General features: G+C 40.7%; 1 protein-coding gene across 1 annotated transcript in view; it reads right to left on the reverse strand.

Moving 5' to 3' along the window:
• ITGA8 (integrin, alpha 8) overlaps positions 1-13,223 on the reverse strand; it is a 134,647-nt gene extending 121,424 nt beyond the window's left edge. Inside the window, exons 1-3 of the mRNA XM_004691269.2 lie at positions 13,212-13,223; positions 11,158-11,708; positions 10,358-10,491 (exon numbers count right to left, since the gene is read on the reverse strand). Of these exons, the coding sequence (XP_004691326.2) occupies positions 10,358-10,491; positions 11,158-11,708; positions 13,212-13,223 (697 nt within the window). The remainder of the gene's footprint in view (positions 1-10,357; positions 10,492-11,157; positions 11,709-13,211) is intronic.
• Between the last annotated feature and the right edge of the window lie 1,672 nt (positions 13,224-14,895).

A 14,895-nucleotide genomic window follows, 5' to 3' on the forward strand; every position in this document is an offset into this window, starting at 1 on the left:
TGCCAACACCTTGATTTTAGCCAGAAAGACCTATTTTTGATGTTGGCTTCCAGAACTGTAAGATGACCAATTTGTGTTATTTAAAATCATTGTATGTGTTATAACTTGTTACAACAGCAACAGGAAACTAAGTACCCCACCCAGTCCAAAAAAAATCCTTGTGTGTACTGCCCTGTCTCCTTGACATTGCCTATTCTTCTTCAACATATCACTGGTTATTCACTGTAAACCCCAAAAGGGTAAGTCCTTGGGCTTTGTTCTTGCCATTTTTCTAGTGTCTTGAACAAGTGTATCTCTGTAGAAAGTCACTATTACTCATCTAGTCACAGAAATTTAATTTCTAAGCTTTATTTTTAGCTCCATTATTCTCTCTGGATAACATAGTTTTAAAAATGGGTTAAAATTAACCAGTTCATGTTTTGAGGGTGAAAAGATGATTTAAACACATGTTGCCAGCAGTCTGACCGCCAAGACTGAAGGACTGAAAGGCATTCAGGCTTCCCAGAGAACACTGGTGGTGGACAAGTGAAACTAGTGGTGGAGGCTGAGGACGATTGTTGGCATAACAGTCTCACTCATCTTCACAACTGTTGATAGAAACCATTCAATTTTTTGCCCCTTGTCTGCTCCCTACTATAGTGTGAGTAGTGGGCCTGTAGCCCCCAAATATCTCTGCTATTCCAGGTTTCCTAAAGTTACTAGTCTGGGCCCTTGGGAAATTTGAATTTGCAGAGCCTTCCCACCAACTCAGTGTGTGCAAATAATCAAGCATGGTTGTCTTAAGCCAGGTAGTGAGGTAATTTGCACCCATAGCAATACCTGGATAATCTTTGGCCTAAGAAATATGAGAAGAAATGACTGAATAAATGTCCTATCCTGTGAAACCTGTGGATTTTATAGTTTGTGAATTCTCAGTGCCTTTTCTGGTAGAATATGCATTCTAGTAGAAGATGTGATGATCACTATAATATGCCAACTTCACTGAGTCAAGGAGTGCCCAGATAATCGAGTAGCCATTATGTCTATATGTCTGTGAGGGTGTGTTTGCAGATGAAATTAGTTTTGAATTGGATTTATAATGCCCTCTTCTGTCCCCCATCCATTCTGAATGGCATCACCCAATCTGAGTGCCTGAGTAAAGCTCACCATTAGTAGAAAGAAGAATTTGGCCCTTCTTACCTGGTTGCTTAAAGTGGGTCACTGTTTTTTCCTCTGCTCTTGTACTAGTCTCAGGCCTTCAGACTCAGTCTCAATTATAGCAAAGCTTTCCTGAGTGTCCCGCCTGCAAATTGCAGCTCCTGATGTTCTCAAGCTCCATATGACAAGAACCAATTCCTACAATAATTCTCTCTAAAGATTCCTCTAGAGAAATCTGTTTCTCTAGAGAATCTGGACTAATACAAAGAAAAAGTGAATTCAGTCATTTCAAAATATATTTGACAGGGAAATGTCTTCTTCATGCTTATTACTAAAAAAAATTTGGGAAATATTGCTATAATCTTCACTTTGTCAGTCCTCTCAGATTCCCTCACCAACATCTTACTCTTTCCTGCTTAACCAATATTTTTGACAAGTATATTGACCAACTCTTAATTGTGTAAACGCATACATCTTTGCTATGCAGAATGTTTACCAGCTTACTTGGAATAACTACAACACCATACTCCAGAAGAAATATGCTGCAGAGTTTTATAGCTCATCTCTGGCACATGTGTACTGTTTTAAGGGAGGTGGGGAATCCAGTTATTGCTCATTCAGATCACAGACTAAGCATTTATGTTGTGAAATTTTATATGGCTTCATGAGTTTTCCTAGGTATTTTGATTCTATCAACTGTCTTTGGTATTCTAAAGTTCAGGAGGTTATAGAGACCCATGGTCAGTTCAACTTTCGCCAGTGGCCTGTTTTAAAGTGACCTCTTTTAAATAACCACAGTATAAACAGACTGAATTCATTTCTTGTGGCCCATTCAGCTTGCCAAGGCACACCCAAAACAGTTCTCTTACTCAAAGGCCCTAGAAACTGCATGTCAAACTATTGTCTATATTTCTGTTGATTTAGAAATAATTTAGAATGAAAATGATAACTCTATCTTACGTTTGCACATCTAATTGATATGGAGCCTACCCGTGTTCTTCAGTATCTTGAAACATAAGCATTTTTATGTAAATAGTATATTTCTAAACTGCTCTACCATTTACATTCAAGATGAAAGAGGGAGCAATTGGGATTGACATCACCTGAGTCTAAATTGTGGTCTTCCATTCCTGATCCTCACAACATGTCATTTAAAAATATGTGCAAGGTTTTTCCATTATTTTTTTCCTGATCATAGATAAATAACTGTTTGTGATTTTGAAAATAAGAGAAAAAATGCCTCAGAAAATGGAGAAAACACCAGTTTTAACTGCATTTCTCATAGCCTCTCACTACATATCCTGCTTTGTAGTCTTGGTTAGTCGATATAATTTAGAATTAATAATCCTGCTTGGTTAGTCAATATAATTTAGAACTTTATATTTTTAACAACATTGAAATAAAAGAATTTTCTCATATTAATACTGACTCTCAAAAAAATACTGAATCGTGTGAGCTATAGTCTGCTATACGTATATTGACTATCCACATTTAGGATTTAGAAAACATTTTCTTTAGTGTTATGCTCCCTTTCTTCTAAAAAAGGAATGCAGCAACATTGGAATTAATTTCTAAGATATAGTTTACTGGACTTGTAAAAAAAGTTCCAGAAAATCATTGCTGGGAGATAAGATGTGGTAGGTAGTTACGAGAGACGCACCAGAACGTGGAGCCAGGGTGAGTGGGTATGTGTATGAGGTTGGAAAGATAACTGTGCCACACTGTATGGTGACAGAGATAAACTGAGTAAAGGATGTGGCAAGGTAGGTGGCGTAGGCTGGAAGCCTCTGGATAAGAGAACTGAGATGAATCTGAAATGTAGGCACAACCTGACTAGGAGGAACTGGCCTTTTACTCATTGCACTTGGGTTGAGATCATTTACATAATCTGGGTTATGGGAGCCCTTCTTAAGCTTATTCCTTTGCAATGATGACGCTTAGCATGATGATTCTCTCTAATCCCTACATGCTCTAGGAATAAAACATATTAAAAGAGGCATTTTCAATATCTTACACAAATTTGTGTCCAGATGTGGGATTATAGAGGTAAAGGATAAAACTTTAGGTTGTTAATAAGTACATGTTCTTCAAGTCATATCTGACTTGCAGTAAAGATATGAGATTTACAAAGTATGAAGCTGTTGCAAAAATTTATTCTTACTCAACATGTTTTCATTCACAGTTCTCTTGCCAAACATATTCTGAACATATTATTCAGAGAATGATAATGAAGGTCCTATATGTTCTAACTAATTGTTAGCCTTTAGTTAGGGGTAGTAATCTAAGTCTTCAGGGGTATTATGTGTCCTCCAAGGTACTTCTAGTTCTTATTATTATACCAGACAAACCTTTCCACAGTTTGGGAACTTAATGTCCACACGCAGATAGCAGTAGTCACAAGACCATATTTAATCATTATATCAAATATATAGCTCTCCAATATTCTCTATAATGTTTTTTCTCATTTTTACCCACTGACATGCAGTAAAATTCATTTTTGGTGATGCATAATTCGGTGGGCTTTAACCAGAACACATTGATGCCCCAAACCCAAAACTCCCTTGTTTTCCCCTTTATAGTCAACCTTCTTTCCCACTGGCAGCCATTTGTCAGATATTTCCTAAACCCTGACAACCATTTCTAAAACATCCTGTTTTTTAATTATCCATCCTCTTTTTGCTAAAATGTTTTAAAGAGCAAATGATCATTTTCACCAATGTTTGTGGAACTAGAAAAGTTTCTTAGACCACTATCTGGATCTGTTAGAGATCCAGGAGTCAGTCAGCTGAGGTGGAAACCTGGTCTTTCCAAACTGGCTTGGTATCTACTTGGCTGATGTCCCTAAGAGATTGAGAATTTATGGATGCATTGCTTAATGAAGATAAGATGTGCTTCTCTATGTTAATCACATAGCACATAACCAGAATTAAAATTATTTTCAGTTTACTTTAGGATTTTATTACACAGTAATAACTCTTCATCCACACTGTTCACAGATATTTACCTTTAAATACAACAGGTAAAGTTTGAACATGCACACCTCAATCAGTCAGCTGGAATGTCAATGTGTTTTCTTACTTTCAGAAAAATCTTAAGACAATTGCCTACATTTCTTCCAGATTGCTACAATTGCTGCATATTGCTCCTGCCAGGAGCCTGGAAGCCTGTTCCATCACACAGAGGTCCTACTCCTTAAAAGAATTTTGCAGATTAAGCAACAGGCGTCTAAGGCTCACACTACTCAACTAGCCGAAGAGCAGATCTGGTTCCCATTTCTAGCTGGGTTTCAAGGACTTCCTTTTTCTAATTGCTTCCTTGGTTGCTCTCTGTTATCAGGACCACCGCCTCCTCCCTTTTCATATCAGGTCTTGGTTGCAGTTCTGTCCCATGGAGAAGTAAGGAGTGATGGCCGCATTGGTCACGGTAGCACCCCAGGCATGGTAGCCCTCAGGAGTGCTGCTACAGCTTCCAGCTAATCCGCCCTGAGGACGCAGTGAGTCAGCACTCAGCAGAGCAGGCATTCTTTGCAAATACATGGGCACACATTGTTTTTTTCCTAAGTAGCAAAACTGACTTTAATCTTGAATTTTTAATTCTTAAATGGAGCAGTAGGTTAACTTTGGGCTGTCCTCGCTTTCTTTCCATTGAACTTCCTGAAATCCAGATTTCTACTCTTCCCCAAAGTCTGTCACATCTGTGTTATTCCTCTGTCATGTACATGAGTAACTCTGACCTACATTCTTTTCTTTGTTCCTGAACAAAAACTGATTTCTTTTTGAGGAAGTTAGAAAAGCAAGACTTATGCGGCCAATATGTTTCTACATGAAAAAAAGGGCACACCCAATGCTATCAAAAAACAACCCTGTACCAGTCACAGTGCCAGATGCGGAGAGCTGCTTCTTATTGTGGGCTCACTCAACATAAAATTAAACAGACCCCCCCCAAAAAAAACAAAGACTTCTGGGCTCTAGTTAAAACATAGTTCTCACAAAAATCTTGCCATTCTAGAGCTTTGAAATAGCCTAACTAAATTGTCTTCCATTTTAAGATTTTATTTTTAAGCACAAAGATACTGAACTAAGGCCAGGCAAGTCCTAGTAGTCTTTCTCAGATGACTTCCCATCTCCACCGCACCTCCCACCTCTTCCTGTGCACGAGGGTCCCAAGTACATGAAGCCAGCTGTGCTGCCTCGCCATTATTATGATGTTATGATAATTACCATCGTTAATTAGCCCATGACATTATCTTCCTCCTCAAATGATTCAGTTGAATATTTGAAACAATCAGATATTTGTGTAGACTCAAATAGCTGCTTTTGTTAGTACTGTTCCAGTTCACCCCTTTATCATTCCAATGAGGTGTCTCTTTCATTCTGTTCCATTCACCCTGCTTTCAGCCAAAGGGCAGTCACCTAGCAATTCTTATTAATTCCACACTGGTTTAGGAAATGTAGGGGGCAAAAAAAAAAAAAAAAAAAAAGAGCCTTGCAGTTAGAGTTGATTTAGAAATGAGAGGTATGAAATTGCCAGATAGGTTGTTTTAAGTTGCTTCAAACATGGGGTCTAGGTTAGGAGCTGCTGAGACTGAAGTAAAGGAAATCAGTTTTGTGATGAGCATTTTATTCTAGTGAAGTAAGGGAGAGAAGTGCTTTGGAACTGTTTTGATTTTGTGCAGAGCAGGGAAATTATCTACTCTTTGCACTTTGCCCCTCCCCCAGTGCCACATGCTTCCCTGAAATTTCCTTCCTCCACACTTGAAAGGCCACCAATTATAACAGTATTCATGCATTTGATGCACCGTGCCAGCCCGAGCACCCCCTGTTTTTGCATTTACGATAAGAAGTAATAAAATGTCCAAGTTGTATGATAAGGAGAAGATGAAATAAGTGATTATTTAATGAAAAAAATCACACTAAAAGGCAGCCTTTAAAAAAAAAAGCCAGTTGACCTCAAATAAACTGAGGTTCAAGATCACAACCACATTTAGGGACTAAATTACAGGCTGGTCTCCTTCCACATGGAGGCTAAGTGAGTTTATTTTAGTAGGTTATTGGAGAGAACAGTAAATTGTTCACCCCAGGGGCCTGAACAAGTTGAAACAACGTCATTAAAACGTCAGATTTACTTAGAATGTCTTAAATTTAGATGTAATAGTAAAAGCAGACAGGGAGAAAGACAGGCCAAGTCATGGTTATCTTTGCAGAGGCATATTTACAATATAACACAGATTTACACCTTCCCCATCACAGGCTAATCTGTGAACATCAGCTGTGGGCATCCAGCACACAGAATCACTATCTTTGTTAAGTAAGAAATTTTTCTTACCCTTTATGGGGGAGCCCTATTGAGCATAAGACAGGAGACACTGGCTGGGGACACTGAGGGGGCTCCTCTTGGAGGAGGGGTCTCTGAGGGCACGTCCCAATCATTCCCTCACTGTGAAAGGCTGCTTTTAGGACCCCTTTCTCTCAAAACTGCTTTTCCCTTTTAGATGTTCTCTGGAGGTTCCTTTTGGCTGGGATTTGAGAGCTAACATGGAGAATGGCGATTGGGGGGCTAGAGGGGAAGGGGGTTTCATAAGCTGTGGCCCTGAATTTGTTCCCGTATATTTGCTCCAGGTCCCTGGAAGAAAGGCAGGTGAAGACCAGTAAGAGGCAGAACTCCTTCCTTCCCACTCCTACCTCTTACTGCTTACCATTGTGTGGTCTTGGATGTATTGTTCTTAACACCTTTGATGTCAGTTTCCCTACCCATAAAATCAGTTTTATGTGACTGTTCTGTTTTACAGATTAGAAATAAGGTTTAGAAGTAACTGGCACATGGTAGGTGATCAGTAAATATAAGGCATCTGGCCACACTGGCGACAGCTCAGGGAGCCGCACCTGCTCCCGTGTCCTGCTTCTTTCTCAGCTTTGCATCAAGTTGCCACCGGCAGCCCCGTCGTCCCGGATGAAGTCATAAGTGGGAATTACTTGCAGAGCGCTGGCCTCTACCCAGGCAAACACCTGAGCCTCCAGCCTCTCGCTTCCTCCTTCTCTGACCTTGCTCCCCGTTTCCAGGACCAGTCCCAGAAGAGACCAAGGTTCCTGGGCCCACAGTACCCCCTGATGGTAAACTCGGGAACTTGCTTTTCTCAATCGTTGTTCTTCTGTCTCAGCGAAACTTTCCAGGCTTTCACAAGTCACAGCTTTCGTTGTTCATTCCATTGTTGATCATTGCTAACAAGCTCTGTGTGGCTCCCTCTACCTTGCTTTTTTTCCACTTTTTTCTTCACTTGTCTTAGGATCATGCATCTCCCTCAGTTCTCCTTTCCTTCACTCTTTTCCTTTTATGAACCTTCAAATTACTGTGATTATGGCTGCTAAGTAGAATGCCCAGTTAAGTGTCTCTATCTATCAAGAAAAAGTCCCATTACTGAGAGGTAAATAACACAGTGTGTAAACCAGTGGTATTAATCTAAGACTCTTGGTACAGCCAGCTGTTGTCCTCAGAACCTAAGATGCCAATAACCCCCTCCTCTACCTTTTTCTTGGTATATTAATCTTTCCTCAACAGTCTTATTTTCTTATTTAGTTCATTTTTATTTAATTGCCAAAATTGAACTAGTTTGTCTCCTACTGTTTCACTGCAATATAATATAGCTAAAATAAGGGTTAAGTGCATTCCTGTGGGTTATTCTAGAAGCTAAAGCATTAGTTCTCCATGGAAATGTGAATCCAAACAGTTGATCTCAAATGAACTTTTGGAAAACATTACCTATTAGAATTAAATGTTGGGAATTTTTGGTTGAAGTGTGGTCAGTTTTTCAAAATTCATATTAATGTTTGGATTTTCTGGTTCTATTGAATCACAATTACTACTTAGTCTTCAGAGGTAGTCAGATCTATCTGGGCAGGTTTTGATGCTTTCTTCATAAAGGAAAAACACACAAACAAGATCCTGATTTGATATGCTATGAGAATGTTTAGAAGATTATAAAATTCATTTATATGACTATGGATTCTTAGTAAAAAATGCATCAAATATGTCTCAACATATGAATGTTTTCCCTTATCTTAAATTCAAATAATACCAATGATGTCTGACTATATATATATTAAAGTTTAAGTTTAAAATACTTTGCCAAAATGTCATTAACTTTATGCTTAAATTCATAATTCTTCTGATTTATTAGAGTTTCTTCTCTACTACAGCAGTAATAATGAGAAGGCACCTAAAGTCTTGATTAACTTTTTTAAAAAAATGTAAATAGAAACCACAATGAAATACCACTTCAACCCTGTGAGAATGGCCCATATCAAAATATAAAAACAGCAAATTTTGGCTGGTGAGGATGTGAGGAAAAAGGAACATTCATTCACTGTTGATGGGAATATAAGTTGGTGAAAAGGATTTAGGATTCCTTAAGAAACTAAAAATGGAAATAGTAGCCAGCAATTTTCCTGAAGAATAAGAAAACACTAACACAAAAAGATCTATGCACTCTGTGTTCTTAGCAGCAATATTCTCAATAGCCAAGGCACGGAATCAACCTAGATGCCATTGATAGGTGACTCTATAAAGAAATTGTAACAATATACTCAATGGAATACTATTGAGCTAGCAAAAAAGAGTAAAAGTGCCTTTTGGGACAAAATGGATGTCTCTTTAGATGGTCATATTAAATAAAGTAAGTCAGAAAGTGAAGGATAATTACTGGCTACTTACACTCATTTGTGGAATACAAATAACCAGAGAAAACAAATTGGCAAAACAAAACAAAACTGACTCTCAGAGTCTAGTAGTTACTGAGGAAGGTAGGAGTTGGGGGTCACATGGTGTGGCACTGGAGCTTTGGGGGAGGCTGAGAGAAGCCAGTGCACATGTTGAGGTGTGAAGTTGTAGTCCCCAGTTTATATGGTTATGCAAACAAATGGCAAATCACTAAAATTTGATTTTAAAAAGTACTGATTAAACAACTAATTGAAAGGTTAATTTTACAACTTAACATAAAGAGGCATATTTTTTCCAGTTTTTAGTACTTAAAAGTAAATGCTGACAAAATTTGCATGAAATAATTGACTTATTTAATATACTGGTAAGTTATTGTGACTGTTTATAGATACATGTGAAAACATAATTTTAAAATGCTTTTTAAAAGTGCTTCCTAATTTGGTCAGGATTCAAGGAAATGCTTGTATGTGACTTTTTTTCTTTGAAATGATTTCCATACACATAAAGCTCATTTTTTTCTCCTTTAAAATAATAAAAAAAAACCAACTTAATTTAAGTAACAGGTAATACCACTTGTCCAATTCCATCAGATTTCTGTGAAAATGGATTTTCTACATAAACAATGAATGCAAACTATTGTAACATAATGAAGAATGATGTCATAAAATAGTTGCATAGTGCAAACGGTGTTTTGAAAGACTGTTCATCAAGGAACATCATTTAAGTAGACATGTTCACAGTTTTCTGAAAAGAGATAGTTATTTTCTGAGATTGTATACCCTTTGAATTCAAAAATTTTGAGGATACAAATTAAAACTTCCAGTGTTAATGTTTTTGAAAGCATTACATTTAAATTATTTTCTGAGGCCCAAAGAGAAAACACCAGAGGAAACATAACCAGCCTGAATTGTTTAAAATGTATTTTCCCTTTAATTAAATAAGAAACATCTGTCTAGGGATTTTGGAAATGAATGTAATCCATCCACACTCTGCCTGTACTAGTTTGCATCCAATGTCCAATATTTTGAAAGAAAATTCTTTTTCTGTAAGGAATTAAAGAGCAACATGGAGCCATTTCTGGGTCTCTGGCAGCTCAGTCTTGCCTCCTGAGTCTGGGCACTGGAAAGGCTAAGGATCTGTCTTTTCCCAGATCTGGCTTTGGGAAGTCACCAAATTCTCTCCAGAATCAAGGCTAGGGAAGAACATCTGTATTTCTCCAAAACATCCACACACTGAAAATGCTCATCTTGGAACAGTAAGGAAACAGAAGTTACCAGGATGCATCCAAACATTCAAGGTCAAATAGTCCCCTTCTGGGGTTTACGTTGCATTTTCCTTGCCTTCACTCATACTTAAACCAGGCTGATTTCTCTGGGGAGCTGCACAGCCCACAACACAGACCCATCAGACAGGCCAGATGACTACAAAGAAAGTGTGATGTTGACTCCGGGTGTCTCCGGCTCTTTGAAACCAGGGCCCACAGTTCAGAATGACAAATATCACTTACTGGTGGTGTCAAACGGTATCTGCTTGCACTGCGCAGACCCCTCGGCGGGCCAAGGACAGTAATAGACGGCGCCCCCTTCCACGATGTCTGGCTGGCTGGTATTTGCCTTGGGTGCCCCCACCAAGACACTGGCTCTGCGAAAGGGTTAGACAAAATCACTCCCTGGGAATTATGAAAGTGTTCGCATGCAGCCTCTGTAAAAGTGTATGCAGCCCCTGTAGCAACCTCCTGAAACTCGAGTGGGGATCCCGGGCAAAAAACGTATGTATGATGGAGACCGACTGTCAAACTTGATTTCCTCTCTGGAGATCTACGGGTGTCTAAAACCTGGAAGCAAAATGTCCCGAATTTTCTCTAGGTGGAGCTATGTATACGGTGCCATGGGAAAGAGGGGGATGAAACAGTAAAGGACAGAGCCCAGCTGCTTGTAGCAGACAGCACTTGCGCCAGACACTTAATTGTTACAGGCTATGTCTAAACAGAGAGTGTTGTGCTGGTGGTTTTAACTGGCTTCAGTCTGTCCAGGTCCCGTTCCCCTTTTGTATGATGCTGGAGTCTTTGTGCTGGGATCTCCCCAGGACTTGAACTTTCTACGCAAGTTCTCTAGTTCAAAGTTCATAAGGTACATCTACCATGGGAAGGGCAAGAAGAGGTTGGTGGCGGGGATCTGGAGCGGGAAGAAGCCCAAGTGGAAGGCAGGGCGGAATCTCAGGGTGCCTGGACAAGCGCGAGTCTCCCTGCAGAGGGGCAGGGACCCACGGTGGCCGGGTTCGCCCGCGCACGCGATTTGGGCGACTTACGTGCGAGCTGCAGGTATGTGGAAGTCCACGGCATAGCCGAAGTAGCTGCCCTCCGGGCCGCTGTACACTGTGAGCTTCTCCACGTCCAGGTTGAATGCCTGGGAAGCGGGGGGCCGCAGCATCCCCAGAGCGGCGAAGCACCAGAGGGTCCCCGCAAGCCGCCTACCGGGGCCGCCGGGAGGACCGCGGTGGACTGCGGCAGACATCGCCGTCCTCCCTGGCGGGTGTTCACTGGGCAGCGGGAGCTGAGGACCCCGACTGGGGAAATTGCGGGTGGCCGCTGGCGATCCCCAGGTGCTGCGTCCCGGGCCGGAGCGCTCGGCGAGTCCTCGGTGACAGCCCTGGGCGCTCCGCCGCGCGTCTCCTGCGGTCTTCTCCCGGCTTGCACCCCCGGCCAGCTTTGGGGCTGGTCGAGGGGATCCGAGTCCTCCTCTGGCAGCGGGCGGGGACCTGGCGTGCTCGCGGCGCCTCCTAGCGGCAGGTCGGGGGCTGCGAGCGGGAGGCTGCCCTCCTTTCGCGACTCGCCCCCGCTGGCGGTCGGCGCCAGGCGCCTAAGTAGCTGAAGGGCTTTCTGTTGCAGTCGAATCTCAAGGACGATCTGAGTTTCGCCATGCCAATTCAGTCATTGCTTTTAGAAGAAATGCCCAACCTTACCCCCGCCCCCACAGAGGGCGACAGCGTGCTCCAGTTTCTCCCAAATGGAAGAAAGTGAAAGAGTACCCCACCACCAGGCGAGATAAAGTCGTCATTTTGCATCACCTCTGCAACCTGAAAACCCCCTCAGGGCTGATGCGTTTTTAAGTGATGGAGTGTTAAAGTTTAAATCCAAAATCCCTTCCTCCCCCAGCTCCACCTCACCTGCAAAGAGCGCCTCGAAATTTTATTTAACTGTTTTTCAAAGGCACTTTGGGAACGATCAGTGACTTGGTACTAAATCACCGACCTTGTGTAATTGTGATGAAGATTGGCAAAATGAGGAATGTTGGTACTTACCGTTTGCTTTCAGCATAAGTAGATGTGAAGATTGAAATCTACAGGAATTCAAATTTCAGTTCTATCTTTTCTATGCCTTCTGTTCCAAGGAGGGAATAGAGACTGAGTGGGTAGAAAGGGAACGTAGGGAACCAAAAGCTCTTACATAATCCTCAGTTGATCAGGGAAACACGGGAATGACTGAAGTAGAGAACTTAAGCATGAAACTGGGTGGCGCTGGAGTTAAATAGAAATAAATGGTAGAGACAGAAGAGATAAGTAGTTTCCAAAATATCGTAATGAGATTGGCAGGAATTTGAGTAAGAGCTTAGACTTGGGCATTTTGGACAAAGAAGTGGAGGGAAATTACTAAAGACACAAAGGCTGAGATTAAATGGTCTCTCAAGAGACTTGAATAATAAAAGAGTGGGCTAGGGAAGGGAATGGGCATTGATGGATCTTCTGAGACAGGGGTTCTTAATGAGAACATTTTTTGAGGTTAAAGGAGCCAATTCTGGACAAGGAAGGCGTGACATGCCCTCAGGGATGCAAAAAGTTCAGTGGCTGGGATGTGTGGGGGGAAGGGGCACTTATTGGAAGAAAAAAAAAGCAAAACAACTATTGTCCAAATGTATTGGGTGAGGGGGATCTGGACTGATTCAGACGAAAAGGGAGGGAAGTCACACAAATGTTAACGACAAGGAACATGTCAGTTGATTGGTGACAGAAAAAGTGAAGAGTGCAAGGTGAATCTGAAGGTAGTCACTTTAGAAAAGAAGAATAACAAGTAGCAGACATGCTGCAAACAGAGCAGGCTGGGAGGTGGTGAGTTAGGTGCGGACTTGTTGAATCTGTTACAGCCAGTGAGCCTCCGAGATTCTGGAAGCATGAGCTGCAGTTCAGGCCAGTGGTCAGTCTGGCCGTGGAAATTGGGGCATCTGCCTTCCGGGAATCTCTGAGCCAACTGAGAAGCTGGACTTTCTCATCTCTTCCATGAGACCCTACTTGGTAGATTGAAATTTTATTTCTTTATCTCTGCCGCTGTAAAATTTCTCTAAGTAAATAAACGACCAGAAGACTACCTGGGTGGTCATCGCATCTGGATAATTTCCTTCCTGGTTACTCCTATTTCAGATAAGGACTTAAGAATTGATGGTAGAAGAGTTTGCCCCTTCATTTCAGAATCCATGTGTGTTGGATGTGGTGCCTGTTGCTCTAGCCAAGTTACTATTCTAATTAACATGATGTTCCACATGGTAAATGTCAATGAGTAATTCACATGCAACATATACATGTACAGAACTGTCAAATTCACGGAGCCTAGGGGTTAACTTTCACCATATCACTTCTTGACATTGGCATACCAAAGTTTGGAAATGCATTATATTGCAGGCAAGCATTAGGTTGAAATGGAACTACCAAATAGAAATGCTAAATGTGTCTGTGGCCCATGGACAGACTGACTGGGCAAGACTATTTATATATTACATGGTATTTTGAGCATATCACCAGATTATTCCCTGTTTGTGCACTGATGCTTTGTGAAATTGGCAGCGTATTCCTTATCCTCTTATTCAAAATAGAGTAGTAGAAAAAACTACTTACTGCCACATAATTGATTACTTATACTTGATCCTTTCTTCTAAAACACACTTGTTCTGTGATTTAATTCTATAGTCTTAAGAATATCACTGCCCACTTTATAGATGAAAACAGTAAAGTTTGGAGAGATACACATTTATAGAACAAGTGATTTGAACCCCAGTACTGCCAGGCATTAAAACTAGTTCCTTGTGCTATAAGTGATGGTAGTAATGAGAAATCAGTTTTTAGAAGTAACAATCTGTTCTGGATTGACCCTTTGAACTTGCCCATGAGTAGTGATTGAGAGGCAGCATAAAGCAACCACCTACTTTTTCCTAAAAGTTCTTGCAAAAGGATTTGGTGGTACCTTGATATACAACGAGTGGAGGAAAAGCAAACTCATACTAGGATCATTGACCTACCTGGGAGGCCAAAATCCTGGGAGTAAATCTTCCAAGAAGCAAAAGAGAAAAAAAAAAAAAAGCTGCAATAATTGCAGGGACAGGATAGGTCTAAAGAGGTGTCTTGTACATTTCACGATGCAGACACGTGGGAACCGTGCCAATCAGTAAGACCTGCTGTACTGTCAAGAAACACATGGACAATGACAGATCTCATGCTGAGTGAGAAGTTTGACATTTCAAAGATCTACTTGCACTGATTTATTTGTCAGAAAGGCACGTCTGGAAATTGTTTATCACGCATGTGAGTACATGTATATGTTTAATACTGGAAAAGGAATACATAGTTATTTCCCTAAAAAGAAAAGAAAAAGAATCAAAAGGTCAAAGATGGAACAGATTTGGCCAAACTTTCCAAAAATAAATAAGTAAAGAGTACCATAGGGGGAAAAAATGATCTCTGGATTGAAGCCATGTACAAAGTGTTTAAAAATAGAGATGCTATAACATTTAACCATTAGTGTATACTTTCAACAGAAGACCGAATACATTCATGATTTCATAACCAACTTTAGTTGTATTTTAAAATCTCTTTCTTTGAAAAATAAAATGTGATTCTTGCCTACAGATCAAGAGGTATAAACACCTTGTGGGATTAGTCCAAAAGCACAACCACATTTCAATATGTTAATTAACTCATTTACATAACAAGGCAATAGGAAAACAACTTGATCTTGAAGGTCCCACCTGACACCTTTAAAAATTAATGCACCTGGCCCTC

The sequence above is a fragment of the Condylura cristata genome, unplaced genomic scaffold (assembly GCF_000260355.1).
Source record: "Condylura cristata isolate star-nosed mole 26May11 unplaced genomic scaffold, ConCri1.0 scaffold00030, whole genome shotgun sequence".
In the NCBI taxonomy this organism is placed as follows: Eukaryota; Metazoa; Chordata; class Mammalia; order Eulipotyphla; family Talpidae; genus Condylura; species Condylura cristata.